The 14,565-nt window shown below is 43.2% G+C and overlaps 1 protein-coding gene across 2 annotated transcripts in view; it reads left to right on the forward strand.

The window, feature by feature from the left end:
- The first annotated feature begins 420 nt into the window (after window positions 1–420).
- The window catches only part of LOC145349206 (CD99 antigen-like), a 67,660-nt gene continuing 53,515 nt past the window's right edge, over window positions 421–14,565 (forward strand). The window contains exon 1 of one of the 2 annotated variants that reach the window (XM_080197659.1): window positions 421–710. In XM_080197659.1, coding sequence (XP_080053785.1) covers window positions 650–710 — 61 coding nt within the window. In that variant the 5' untranslated portion in view covers window positions 421–649. The remainder of the gene's footprint in view (window positions 711–14,565) is intronic. The other variant, XM_080197660.1, reaches the window with a different exon arrangement.

Consider the following 14,565-nt stretch of genomic DNA (forward strand, 5'->3'; position numbering starts at 1 on the left):
TTCCTAACTTGGGTCACTATGTGTGAAGTCCGCACATTCTCCCTGTGTCAGCGTGGGTTTCCTCTGGGTGCTCCGGTTTCCTCCCACACTCCGAAAGACTTGCTGGTTAGGCGCATTGGCCGCGCTAAATTCTCCCTCCCTGTACCCGAACAGGCGCTGGAGTGTGGCGACTAGGGGATTTTCACAGTCACTTCACTGCAGTGTTAATGTAAACCTACTTGTGACACTAATAAACTTTAAAACTTTTTAAAAAATCAAGGTGGGGCTCACAAAGCAAAAATAAAGCTTGTAACCCCGCCCTCTGGTGGGATCTAAGCCCGACCCCTTCCAATGATTGGCCACACCGCCAGGGCTGGGCAGTCTCCCATTGGAGCAGGGGGCTGTCAATCAGAGGGATTGACAGGTAGGTGTGACTCACTCACTCACTCCTTTTTCCCGGGTGGAGCTGTTCAGAACAAATTCACTCGTATTTGAATCGGAGCATCCGGGAGCCTCGTCTATTAATAGCTGTTTTTGCATAAGAAATAAAATTCTTCAGGAGTTTTCTGTGGCCGAGGAGCGGCGCAGGTGACTTTAGAAGAACAAAAGTGTTCAGCTGCAACTTTCTATTCACCTGAGAGGGAAACTTCGAAAACAAACTGGGGAAACCATGTTGTCTTCAAGGACTATTCTCCTCATCGGGTTGGCGTTTGTCTTTGTTGGAACAAAAGGTAAGATCTATTCTCTTCCTCCCTGCTCGTGTGTATATGTTTTATGTGAAGTTACATACATATATGTTACCTTTCTTAAAGTTCTTGACAGCTTATAAGTTGAAAACTTTCATTATTTAAGTTAACTTCTTGAGAACTTTTACATTTCTTGAAGTTCTAGAGAGTTTTTACGTTTCTTTAACTTCTTGAATTTTTTTCCTTCCCCTGGGGGAATTTGATCAACAAAATAAATCTCAGTGCACCCTCCCTCTCTCCTAAACCTTCACTTTATTTTGTGTCCTTTTCCCTTTTATGTTTAATCTGATGTTATATTTTATTTCTTCCACCCTCAATTCTTCACCAACCACTGTGCAGACTGATTATTATTTTTTTAATACACCCCAAATAAGCGAAATACACTGAGATCCACAGGACTTGTGTTAACAAGCTATAATTCAAACCATGTTTGTTGTTTCCTTCCATTACTTGTTGAAACTAGGTCAGTATGTGTGTGTGTGTGTGTGTGTTGCCATTTCAGTTTTATTTTCTGGGGAGTCTGTACGGTGGATCTCCCCCTCCCTGCCCTGGCAAGAGTTGGTTTCATTTAGGAAATTGTGCAGAGCAGTGGGCAGTTATAATCCAGAAAGAGGGGAGGTATTTGTCCCATAGAACTCATGCCTATTGTTCAGAGGTAGTGCCAACACCCTTTTATTTGAAACAATGCATCTTTGCTTCTCTCACTTCTCCTCCCCACCCAGAGCCAAGATTCTACTCTGTTCAAACCCACCTTGATTTCCAACACTGGTTACTAATTTTTTTCATTGAAACAAAGCATGTGGATGCGGCCATTTCTAATCCCTATTCATTTGCCCACACGTTCTTGAATGTTGCTGGTGAGATTGATATGCGTTTCCCATCGGTAATGCGATGGGAACTTTCGGAGAAAGTGACTGCGTAGATTACTCCCAAAGTGCTGTGTCAGTTTTTTTTTACATAAGCTAAATGTCACTGCTGAACCATTTTGTTCTGAAACCGCTGTTAAATGCACACTCGCTTTGACGTGCCACAAGATCTTCTGCTTTGCAGCATCTGTTTGGATCATCATGTAATAACTTCTTGAAGCTTGGGCTTGTATATTTTTCCCGTGTCTGGGTGGGTTTCTTCCACGTGCCCCAGTTTCCTCCCGCCATCCAAAGATGTGCAGGTTAGGCGGATAGGCCATGCTAAATTGCCCCTTTGTGTCCCAGGATTGTGTGGATTGGAAGAATAGTGGGGTAAAGACATGGGGTTATGGGGAAAAGGCCTGGGTGGGATGCTGTGTCTGAGAGTCGGTGCAGACTTGATGGTCTGAATGATCTCCTACTGCACTGTAGGAGTTCTGAGGATTCTATATTTGAATGCAGATTTGTGTGACAAAATAGACCTTTATCAAAGACAAACCCTTTAGCGAGGGGGTGCGATTTGATGTTATGGAACTGGATTGATAATCCAGAGGTTTACGTTAATAATCCAGCAAACACATCCTCTCATTGTAACAGTTTAAGAGGTGAGATAGATATTTAAAATTTGGTAACTGAAATATTCATGTCAGTGAAAACTCTAATAGTTCACTCACGTTTATGTGACTTACTCTTTGTGCTGAAGCCATTGCCATTTTAGCACAAGATGATACATGTAGTTCCCATTTGCTTTTCAATAAGTGGGAGATTAGTAATAGGTGGGATTATTAACTGAGTTTTGGAGTATTGCTTTGTACACTTAATGAAAAAAATTAATATAATGTTACAGAAATTAGGTGGTAAAATTATTTGATCAGTGGGATCTATTTTAAAAAAAAAACACCCGAGAGCCACTCAAAACACATGTACCCCATTCCAAAAAAGATGTACTTAATTTTGCATATCAACCCTCGGTTTATTTACCTAATACTAATTGTGCAATAATGTTCGAATAGTTATCGAAAGGTGCCTCAGGTCTGAAGCCACAGAAATGATTATTTCCAAGTCCGTGTTGCTGTGACGTGCTTCATGAGTAGTTGCTGTAATTTGCAAACAGTTCAGTATAATATTCCAGATGTGAGGGTTGGACGCTGGAACTTGACAATGAAATGCTGCCTGCAGCTGCTGCAGAATCTGTTGTTCTATCCCCATGTTGCATCCTTCTCCACAGGGTGCTGATAAACATTTGGAGGAAACTGGACCAATTAAATGGATGCAGTAGGCATGGAGACTGATCTTAATATCATAGAATCATAGAACCCTACGGTGCAGAAAGAGGCCCTTCGGCCCATCGAGTCTGCACTGAACACAATCCCACCCAGGCCCTACCCCCATATCCCTACGTATTACACCCACTAGTCCCTCTAACCTGCACATCCCTAAACAGTAAGGGGCAATTTCTTAGCATAGCCAATCAACCTAACCCGTACATCTTTGGACTGTGGGAGGAAACCCATGCAGACATGAGGAGAATGTGCAAACTCCACGCAGGCAGCGACCCGAGCCAGGAATCGAACCCGGGACTCTGGAGCTGTGAAGCAGCAGTGCTAACTACTGTGCCACCCCTAAAATAGAATAAACATCTGAAGGGATGCCCCTTAATGATGGGTGCAGAAAAATTTTGAAAGTTTTCTTTTAAAAAATTCATTTACGGGTACGTGGGCAGCTCTGGCTATGCCAACATTTATTACCTGTCCCCTGTTGCCCCGAGAAGGTGATGGTGAGCTGCTGCCTTGAACTGCTGCAACGCCTAAGATGTAGGTACACACACTGTTGATTTTTAGGGTACGGTGTTGAGCCCTTGATAAGTGATTGCACTTCCAAACAGGAAACTACCATCTGCATTGTTCATTGAGATCACAATTGGGAATATTCATAGAATCCCTACCATACAGTTGGAGGCCATTTGGCCCATCAAGTGTGTACCGATTACAATCCCACCCAGGCCCGATTTCCCCTAACCCCATGCGTTTACACTACTAATCCCCCGACACAAGCGTCAATTTAGCATGGACAATCAACCTAACCTGCCCATCGTTGGACTGTGGGAGGAAATCAGAGCATCCAGGGGAAATCCACGCAGACACGGGGAGAATGTGCAAACTCCACACAGACAGTGACCCGAGGCCGTAATTGGACCAGGTCCCAGGTGCTGTGAGGCAGCAATGCTAACCACTGTGCTGCCACCCCAAATTGTGCACCTCTGCAACAGCGATGGGAATGGTCAGAAAGCTGTTTATCTGGATAACAATGGCACTGAGGGTTCTAATGATAGGTTGACATGAATGATTACAGTTTGAATGCAAGAGCATGGATCGGGAGAGGTAGAGAGTGCAGAATATTTTTATTTGAGAAAGCTATATGTCCCAAGTCATCTTTGTGGGCAGAGGGGAGACTTTCTGTTGTAGAACTTTGTGCCGTCTTTCGTCAGCTTTCGGCAGATATTAAGAGGCACGCAGGCAATAGAAATATGGTCAGCATGTGTGAGGAGTAGGCCAAATGGTATATTTGTTCTTCATATTTTATTGATCTTTTTGAAATTGATTTACAATATAACTGGGCCAGCATTTACTACCCACACCTGATGCCAGAGGATATTTTAAGAGGTGACCACATTGTTGAACGTCTGGAGTCACATGAAGGCCGGATCAGGTTTAGATGTCAGATTTCCTTCCCTAAAGAGCACTAGTGAACCAAATGGGTTTTTAAAATGATAATTGACAGTAGTTTCATGGTTAGTAGACTACGAATTCCAAGTTTTTTTTATTGGATTCAAAATCCATCATCAGCGATGGTGGGATTAGAACCTGGGCCCCTGGATTACTAATCCTGTGATAACGCCACTATGTCACTGCCTCCCCATATGTGCTGGAAAATCTAAAAGCAACTGACCTTTTTGGAAGAGTGTTGATTTGTGTAACAGCCTAATGGTATGTTATTATATGAAGAAACACCAGTGATGGGCTTTGTTTGAGTGCTTAAGACATGAAAAGGGAGACCGTTGAGACATTGGTAGATTGACAATACACCATGTTTATTCTCTTTCTGAGATTAAATCATCTATCAAGAAAGGAGTCTGTGTCTAGTTTTCATACGGCACTAACTAGTTTGGTGCCGTTGAAATAACACATTCTAAACAATACAGCATTTAATAATGCTCCATAGTATAAACTTTAAATTTAATCTTTTATATACTTGTGGGATATGGGCATCGCTAGCTGGCCAGCATTTATTGCCTGTCGCTGGTTGCCCAAAGGCAGTTGATCTGTGGATCTGGAGTTGCGTGCAGGCCAGACCAGGTAAGGACAGCAGATTTCCTTCCCTAAAGAATGTTAGTGAACCAGATGGGTTTTTCTGACAATTGACAATGGTTTCATGGTCATCAGTGGATTCTTAATTTGAGATTTTTTCTCTTTGAATACAAATTCCATCATCTGCCATGGGATTTGAATCCAAGCCCCTAGAACATTAGCTGAGTATTAATAATCTAGCGATAATGTTAGAATCATTGTGTTTGAAGGGTCTGGGATTTCGATTAAATTTGTCACATTGCTTCTTTGAACTGACTCGTAGAATCCCTACAGTGCAGAAGGAGGCTATTTGGCCCACTGAATCTACACCAACTCTGCAAAAGAGCATCTTAACCAGGTCCCTCCCACCCCACCCTAGCCGAGAACTGCTCACATTTACCATGGTTAACCCATGTAATCTGCACATCTTGGGAACGTTAAGGGACAATTTCCCATGACTGTTCTAACTAACCTAATGTGTGTTTGGACTGTGGGACTAAATCGGAGCACCTGGAGGAAACCCACTCAGAAACGGGGAGGATGTTTGTATGGAATTTACACAATCACTTGTGGCCAGAATCCGGATCCCTGGCGCTGTGAAGCAGCAGTGCTAACCATTCTGCCACCGTGATTTGGGCTGAAGCCTTAATCCATGATTTGAACCAATAAGACGGACACAGTACAGCACAGGAACAGACCCTTTGGCCCTCCAAACCTGTACTGATCGTGATGCCCTAAGTAGACTGACAAAAACCTTCTCACCTTACTTTGTCCAAATCCCCCTCTTCCCTCCACACTCATGTACCATGCAGATGCCTCTTAAATGTTGTTAATGCGCCTGCTTCCACCACCACCACCACCTCTGGCAGTGCGTTCCAGGCACCCACCACTCTGTGTGTGAAGAACATCTGTCGCACATCTCCCTTAAACTTCTCCCCTCTCACTTGAACCTGTGCCCCCTAGTAATTGACACCTCCACCCTGAGGAAAAGCCTCTGACTATCCATCATGTCTATGCCTCTCATAATTTTGTAGACCTCTATCAGGTCTCCCCTCAGCCTCTGATATTCCAGTGTAAAGATGTGTTTGCTGCTGGGAACTGAAATTGCATGCTTTTTTTTTATATAAAAAAGAGCTCTTCAACTTATGCTGACTGGAATTTTTATTTTTACTTTAGGACCTCCATTTTACAAGGCAAGATAAATACCCTGGTGTGATATGTAAATATTTATTTTAACATAGGCTGGGCATGGGATGTGAAACTGATATTCAAAACTTTAAAGTAAAATTCTGAAGAAGCTGGGATAATTAATTCCCATGATGTCTCGTATTTTTTCTCTCTCTCTCTCTCTCTCTGTCTCTCTTGCAACTTGGACAATCAGTGGATACAAATCTGGGTTGGAAACTCTAGCCCTTTTTTTTGGACTAAGTATGTTGCTGGCCTCAAGATGAATGACTCACAATCTAAACTGTCCGTTGAGGAACAGTGGCAAGGGACCAAACTTGCAGGTCCTGGAATCGTGCTCATTGTTATCCTTAGCCGCACGCTTTCTAGCAGGGTCACGGATAAGGATTAACGGTGGACAGCGGGGTTAATTGGACAGCTCTCTTTCAAGTTGCCTGTGGATTCGATGCAGGTTAAACAGCCTCCTCCCAGTGCTGTGGGATTCTTTTAAATGGGAACTTTGTTCATTCATTCATTCGGTAGTCCTGAATCTAGTTGTGGTTAACTTAATCTGGAGGAGAAATTGAACCCGAGAGTTCTGATCTGCATTCTTTTTAAATTTTAAAAATATACTTTATTTATTAATACCCTGAAATAAACCATTGTAGAAGTGACATTTCCAGCAATTACAAACGGTGCAAAAAAAATCAGTCATATTTATAATTCTTTATGGTGCTCTGTTCCAAGACATTGCATTTATTACAGTTCAGTTCTTCAACAAAACAATATACATTCATCATGTTTCACTGCGTTGCACACAGTCATGCAGTCCAAGGTTTGTTTTTAGAAAGTTACTGGCCTCTCTGTCTTGGTTGATAGGCTTTAAACAGTGGTCTTTCCCCTTTCTAATCTGCTTTTTTTTTGAAGCTTGGCATAAGTCTGTGTTAGATGGTGTGTGTTTGAAGGTGAGAATTAGCCAGGGAGGTGAGGGAATAGAAGACTACCAAGGTCAGGCTTCTTTGAGATTTACAACTGAACTGACCCTTGGAGAATTTAAATTTATTCCAGGAGGGAGTTAAAACCCTTTCTCTGGTCTGTTTTGTGCATTGATGGATTTATATATGGTTCAAAAAGAATTTTGTCACCCTGCCCTGAATTTATTTAAAATTGTGCGTGCAATTTGCATGTCCTATAGCCTTCTGAAATGTGCAAGCCTTTTGTCCTTTGGTTGTGCTTAGGCCCTGAAAGCTAATATAAAAGTCATGTCCAGCTACGTTGCAGTGTCACTTCTTGTTGTAATGCAGATTGAACTGGACCAGCAAGTTAGTTCAAATCACACTGTGGCAATTGGTGAAACTGAAATCAATGGGCTGAATTTTTCCTGGCCCTGTGGAAATGGATTTGGGCATGCTGATGGGAGTTGGGGAAGGTTACTGGAACCAAAGCAAGATGTCTCCCCAGTGTGTTCCTGCATCTAAGGACTTTCACTGACTAGACTGGGGACTAGTTTGACTGCTACTTTGTGGAGCTGAACAGCCAATTAGTGTATTACACACACACACACACACACACACACACACACACACACACCCTCCCTGCTGAGGGCCATTTGTGCCTATGCCAGTATTTTGCCAAAATCAGCAGAGCCTCCACCATTCTTAATAGGGCATTAAGATAGTTTCCTCTCAGATTGCATTCATGGGCATGTGTTGACATGGATGGGTTCAGAACCCTGACATACAAGGCCGACATCCTGATATCTGTAGGAAAATCCAACCCTAAGTAATAATTGCACAAGTTAGTTTCAATTATGGGATGAAGGCAGCATGGAGGAGGCCATTTGGTCCAGCGGGTGTGTGTTGGCCTCCTCTGCCAGAGCAACTCAGCAAGTCCCTCTCCTCTGCCCTTTCCCAGTAAGTCTACAACTTCATTTCTTTAGGTGCTTTTCCAATTCTGTTTTGAAAGCCAACCCCACCCATGGTGCATTCTGGATTGTAACCACTCATCGTATGTAACTGAATGGCTTTCAAGACTACGTCAAATCTCTTAGTGTGGGATGAAATTTGGAGAAATTCAGATTCAGCAAGAACTTTCATCAATTACAAATGATCAAGATAATGTATAAACCCTTAACAAAAATATCTACAATGTTCCAATCAAGCCAACTTCCACGAACAGCCCTGTAAACAGGTTCAACACAGCACAGACTAAGGCTCACGTGATACTGAGATTGAGGCCGTTAGTTGAATTCTGCAGTCAAATGCTCTTGAGACTCAGAACGGTTTGAAGACCAGTTAGAGACTGTGGTCCAGCCCCCAACTACAGCAGATTTTCACTTTTTCAGAAAAGCAACATAATTTCTAAAAGGGAAAGAAACACAGGGAGGGTGAGAGACTTCTCTTTCAGCTTGATGTTACTAACACTCCAAAATCCAAAACTGAAAATGAACCCCTGTCACCTCACTTCCCCACAAGTTTTTCCTGCCTCCCAACAATGACATCACCTGAGACTGTAAGCATAAATTAAAAAGAAACTCTTAATGGAACACTAACATCACACTTCCCTGCTGGGGGATTAACAACAATCCAAAAACTACATGCTTGCTCATGCGTTTTTTTTAAAAGTGGTTTCCAATTTTTAATCTGCTTTGGTGGAATTTAAAATCCTGTACTCCCTCCCGCTTCTGAACCCTTGGTTTATAATCTCCTTACACTGCCGTAATAGACTGACTAATCAGTGCTTCTTTTATTCTTTCATTGGGTCTCTTGCACAAGGCCAGCATTTATTGCCCAACCGTAATTGCCCTGGAAGGCAGTGGTGAGCTGACACCTTGAACAGCTGCAGTCCATGTAGTGTAGGGTACTCCCATAATACGGTTGGGGAAGGAATTCCAGGATTTTGACCCAATGAAGGAATGACAATATGATTCCAAGTCAAGGGGAGGGTGTGTGGCTTGGAGGGAAACTTGATGGTATTCCCATGCATCTGTTGCCCTTGTCTTTCTCCAGGATTGAGGTTGCAGGTTTGGAAAGTGCTGTGGAATGAGCTGGATAGTGTTGAGCATCTTATGTGTTAGAATTCTGTGTTGCTCTTGGAATCAAAGAATTGCAGAAGGAGGTCCATAGTCTGCACTGGCTCTCTGAAAGAGTATTCTACCTAATATCACTCCCCTGCCTTATCCCTATAACTTTACACATTTTTTTCCAGATAATCCAATTCCCTTTCGAATACTTCATCAAACTCGCCTCCGCCACATTCAAGAAGTTGTCTTAGACTCCAATCGCCCTCGATGAAAATTCTTTTTACATCTTTTTTGCCTTTTTTGAATCTGTCCCCTTCAGTTCTTGATGCTTTCTGTGAAATGGAACAGTTTCTCACTGTTTACCCTGTTCATTCCCCTTAGAATCTTGAAAGGTTAGGTTGATTGGCCATGCTGAATTGAACCTTAATGTCAGGGGATTAACAGGGTAAATGTTACAGGAATAGGACCTGGGTGGGATTGTGGTTGTTGCAGACTCAATGGGCCAAATGGCGACCTCCTGCACTGTAGGGATTCTATGATCTATCAAGTCTCCCCCACAGATTGCTTTTCTTCAAGGAAAACAAACCCAACCTCTCCAATCTATTCTCAATTTACAGTTCTTCATTCTTGTGAATCTTGTCTGTACTCTCTCCAATGCATTCACAATCTTCCTCAAGCATAACATCCAGAACTGAATGCAGTTCTCCAGATGAGGCCTAACTAATGTCTTATACAAGTTCAATTTGATCTTACTCTTATTTATTAATGTCCCTATTAATAAACATGATGTGCAGATGCCGGCGTTGGACTCGGGTAAACACAGTAAGAAGTCTGACAACACCAGGTTTAAGTCCAGCTGATTTATTTGATAGTAAACTATCAAACAGGTAAATCGGTTGGACTTAAACCTGGTGTTGTCAGACTTCTTACTCTATTAATAAAACCAAGGATACCATATTCTCTATTAACTCAATGCCCAGCTGCCTTCATTGACTTGTGCATATATACCAAGGCCCCTTTCTCTCTGCATCTCCCTTTACTTTATACTGTCTGTCCATATTCTTGCTGCCAGAATGTATCACCTCGTACTTCTTTGCATTCAACTTCATCTTCCACTTGTCTGCTGAATCCACCACTATGTTGATGACCTTTTGAAGTACAAGATTTTCCTCCATCATAGTTGACAATATGTCCAATCTTTCTATCATCTGCAAGTTTTGAAAATATCCCCTGCACACCACAATCTAGCCTACTAATATATATTGGGAAGGACAAGATTCCCAACACTGAACCCTAGGGAACTCCACTACAAACTTTCCTCCCATCTGAAAAACAACTATTTTGTTTCCTGTCACTCGGTAAATCTCTCAGCCAAGTGCCTAACTTCCCTTTTATTCCATGAACTAGAATTTTGCATTCAAGTCTGGCACGTGGCTCTGTGCCAGATGCCTTTTGGAAATCCATGTGCACCATATTAACAGCATTGTTCTCACTTGTCCTAGCAAGTGGAGAGTATTCTATCACGGTGCTGACTTCTGCCTTGTAGATGGTGGACATGCTTTTGCAAGTTGGGAGGTGAGTCATTCGATGCAGGATTCTCCTGCCATTCATACCAGCAGGATTCTCCTCTTCTGTGGTGAATGGAAATTTGGTTGAGCACCAAATTCTCCCTCCTCTTTGGCGGTGGCAATGGGGCATGAACAACTGGAGAATTCTGGCCCGTGCCCTGGTTTTGGAGCCATTGATTATTTGTAGGTCCAGTTCAGTTTCTGGTTAATAGTAGCCCCTAGAACATTGAGGGTGGGGGAATTAAGTGATGGTGATGCTGCTGTCTATGTGGAGGGTGATGGCTAGACTTCTTGTTGATCATTGCCTGGCATTTGAGTGAAACATTGACCACTTCCTGACCACAACAGCCCAGTAGACATGCCATTTCTGCATGAGATGACCAAAATGATCAGTTATCAGTGACCAGATGGCCAGTGACTAAAGTATTGCAATGTTCCTGTTAGTAGACGGTAATGGGTTCTTGTACTTAAGTTAAACTGGCTATTGGGTGCTGATTTTAGAGAATTCCTGAATGAGTGGGTCTTAAATATGTCATTAGTATGCAAGGGTGGGACATCACTATGAACGCAAGCCGTGGGATATATGTGTGCCTTGCGTTATGAACTTTGCCATCTTCTTTTTTTCTTGATTTAAAGTAACGTTTATTTATTAGTCACAAGTAGGCTTACATGAGCATTGCAATGAAGTTACTGTGAAAATCCCCGAATTGCCACACTCCGGCGGCGCCTGTTCGGGCGGGTACACTGAGGGAGAATTTAGCAAGGCCGATGCACCTAACCGACACTTGGAGGGAACAGAAGCACCCGGGGAAAATCCACGCAGACACAGAACGTGCAGACTCCTCACAGACAGTAACCCAAGCTGGGAAGCAATCACGGGTCCCAGGTGCTGTGAGGCAGTAGTGCTAACCAGTGTGCCACCGAGGAAAGTAACTTAAGTTACTCTGGCATCTATTCAAGAATTTGCTTCCAATGGTGGTGGTGGTGGAGGCAGTTACGATAGGGGTGTTTAAGGAGTTTTTAGATAAGCATGTGAAAATGGAAGGAATAGAGGGATATAAAGCAGGCAGAAGTTGTTCGTTTAATTTGGCTTTATGTTTGACAGAACATGGTGGGCTGAAAGGCCTGTGTTGTACTATCTATGTTCATTCAACCATGGCACATCTCCTGTATCTTCCAAAACTGTAGCATTTAAGCGCTATTATAATAAGTGCTAAAGTCTACTTGTTTTTATTATTTATGAAAAAATATGCTATGCAGCTTTCTGAATAGTGGCAAGTTTGTAGCACAGCTTTTTTTACGTATGAACGGACAGATTGTAATCAAAACTCTAGTGAGGTGCTAAAATATTATCAAAAGGTCAAGTTTTGTTACAAGACATCTAACGTTCAGCTGAAGTTATGTTTTAATGGACTGTTGTAGTACTGGGGTGCAAATGCATAAAATCGCCACAGTCCCAGATGACTGGTAGTGACTTAACCTGAGGATCACCACAGGTGGGGCATGCCAGGTTGAGAAGGTGGGGTCTTCATGAATTACCTCAGCTGGTATGGGAATTGAACCCGCACTGCTTTGGAATTGTACAGTGCAGAAGGAGGCCATTTGAGTTTGCACCAACCACAATCCCATCCAGGCCCTAGCCCCATGCATTTACCCTAGCCAGCCCCCCTGACATCTAAGGGCCGATTTAGCATTGCCAATCCTCCTAACCTGCACATCTTTGGATTGTAGGCGTCACTGTGCATCACTGATCAGCCGTCCAGCCAACTGAGCCAACCGAGCCAACCAGCTAAATTGATAATATTCTACAGTTAGCTGATTATGTAAATTTACATCTACTTTTTCCTTCCAAAAGTTATGGAACTGCAATTCAGCAATTAAGTCTTATTAATAATATAACCAGGTATTGTTGGTGTCTAATAGTTTAGAGAGTCCTTTGTCAATACACTAAAGGGATATTGGGATTGTTGGGGGGGGGGGGGTGCGTGGTGTGGAGATCAGGATATTGTATTTGATGATCATCCATGATCAAAATGAATGGCGTAGCAGAATCGAAGGGCCGAGTGGCCTAGTCCTGCTTCTAGTTTCAATGTTTCTAAATAAATTGATTGTGGGAGAGCAGCAACAGTCCAAACATGATATTCTTGTCATGTCAGCATTGAGATGTGAAGTGGGTGAGGCCTGTTTGTAGCTGTGAAGCGCAGACTGGGTGGGGTATCTGGTTTGGGAAATTGTGATCTGTGTGACTTATCTATGCGCACACTGGCTATCAATAGTGTTATCAACAAAACCGTATTAAAGAGAACTTGCACTGAAAATGTGATAAGCAATTTAGGTAGATTTAACGCAGGGGGGAGCTATACAATAAATGGCAGAACCATCAGGCAACACCAGGTTTAAGTTCAACCGATTTATTTGATAGTAAACTCACAAGCCTCGAAAGCTTGTGAGTTTACTATCAAATAAATCGGTTGGACTTATACCTGGTGTTGTCAGACTTCTTACTGTGTTCACCCCAGTCCAACGCTGGCATCTCCACATCAGAACCGTCAGGAGCATAGACACACAGAGGGACCTGGGTGTGCGAGTCCACAGATCCTTAAAGGTGGCGGAAAAGGTGGTGAAGAAGGCGTACGGCGTGCTTGCCTTTATTGGACGGGGCATACAGTATAAAAGTTGGCACATGATGTTGCAGTTATATAGAACACTGGTTAGGCCACATTCGGAATACTGCGTCCGGTTCTGGTCGCCACACTACCAGAAGGATGTGGAGGCTTTGGAGAGAGAGCAGAAAATGTTTACCAGAATGTTGCCTGGTGTGGAGGGTATTAGCTATGAGGTGAGATTGAGTAAGCTAGAGACGGAGGTCTATTAAAATATTTATAAAATTATGAAGGGCATAGACAGGGTGAACAGTTGGAAGCTTTTTCCCAGGTCAGAAATGACACACGCAAGGGGTCACACCTTCAAGGTAAGGGGGGGGACAATGTTCAACACAGATATGCGGGAGATGTATTTTACACAGAGGATGGTGAGGGCCTGGAATGCACCACCAAGCAAGGTGGTTGAGGCAGACACGCTAGGATCATTTAAGACTCAGCCACATGAACAACCTGGGAATAGAGGGATGCAGATGGATGGTCTAGTTGGGAACACACGATCGGTGCAGGCGTGGAGGGCCTGTTCCTGTGCTGTATTGTTCTTTGTTCTATTTCCCTTTTGTAAAACCTCCCTCATATAAACTCAAAATGGAACAGAAGGAAGCCATTTGGCCCAAATCATTCTGGCCCTCTTCAGAGGTTCATTCCCCTGTTTTATCCCCATCGCCAATATTTTCAAGTCTGTACAGTTTCCTTCATGAAATCATTCACCACCTCTGAGTGATGTGGTGGCACAGTGGTTATGGCATTGCTGCCTGTGCCAAGGACCCAGGTTTGATTCCGGTCTTGGATGACTGTGTGGAGTTTGCGTGTTGTTCCTGTGCCTGTGCCTGTGTGGGTTTCCTCCAGGTGCGTTGGTTTCCTCCACACTTCAAAGATATGTGAGTTGGGTGGATTAGCCATGCTAAGTTGCCACTTAGTGTCAGGGGGATTCATCATAGAAACTCTTCACTGTAGAAAGAGGCCATTCGGCCCATCGAGCCTGCACCGACCACAATCCCACCCAGGCCCTACCCCCATATTCCTACATATTTTACCTGCTAATCCCTCTAACCTACACGTTTAATTAACGAGGTTACAAGTGGGGTTACTAGGGTAGGGCCTGGTTCGGATTGTTGTCAGTGCAGGCTTGATGGGCCGAATGGCCTCCTTCTGAACTTTAGAGATTCTATGA

The sequence above is a fragment of the Carcharhinus amblyrhynchos genome, chromosome 10, assembly GCF_965287045.1.
Source record: "Carcharhinus amblyrhynchos chromosome 10, sCarAmb.v2.hapA, whole genome shotgun sequence".
In the NCBI taxonomy this organism is placed as follows: domain Eukaryota; kingdom Metazoa; phylum Chordata; class Chondrichthyes; order Carcharhiniformes; family Carcharhinidae; genus Carcharhinus; species Carcharhinus amblyrhynchos.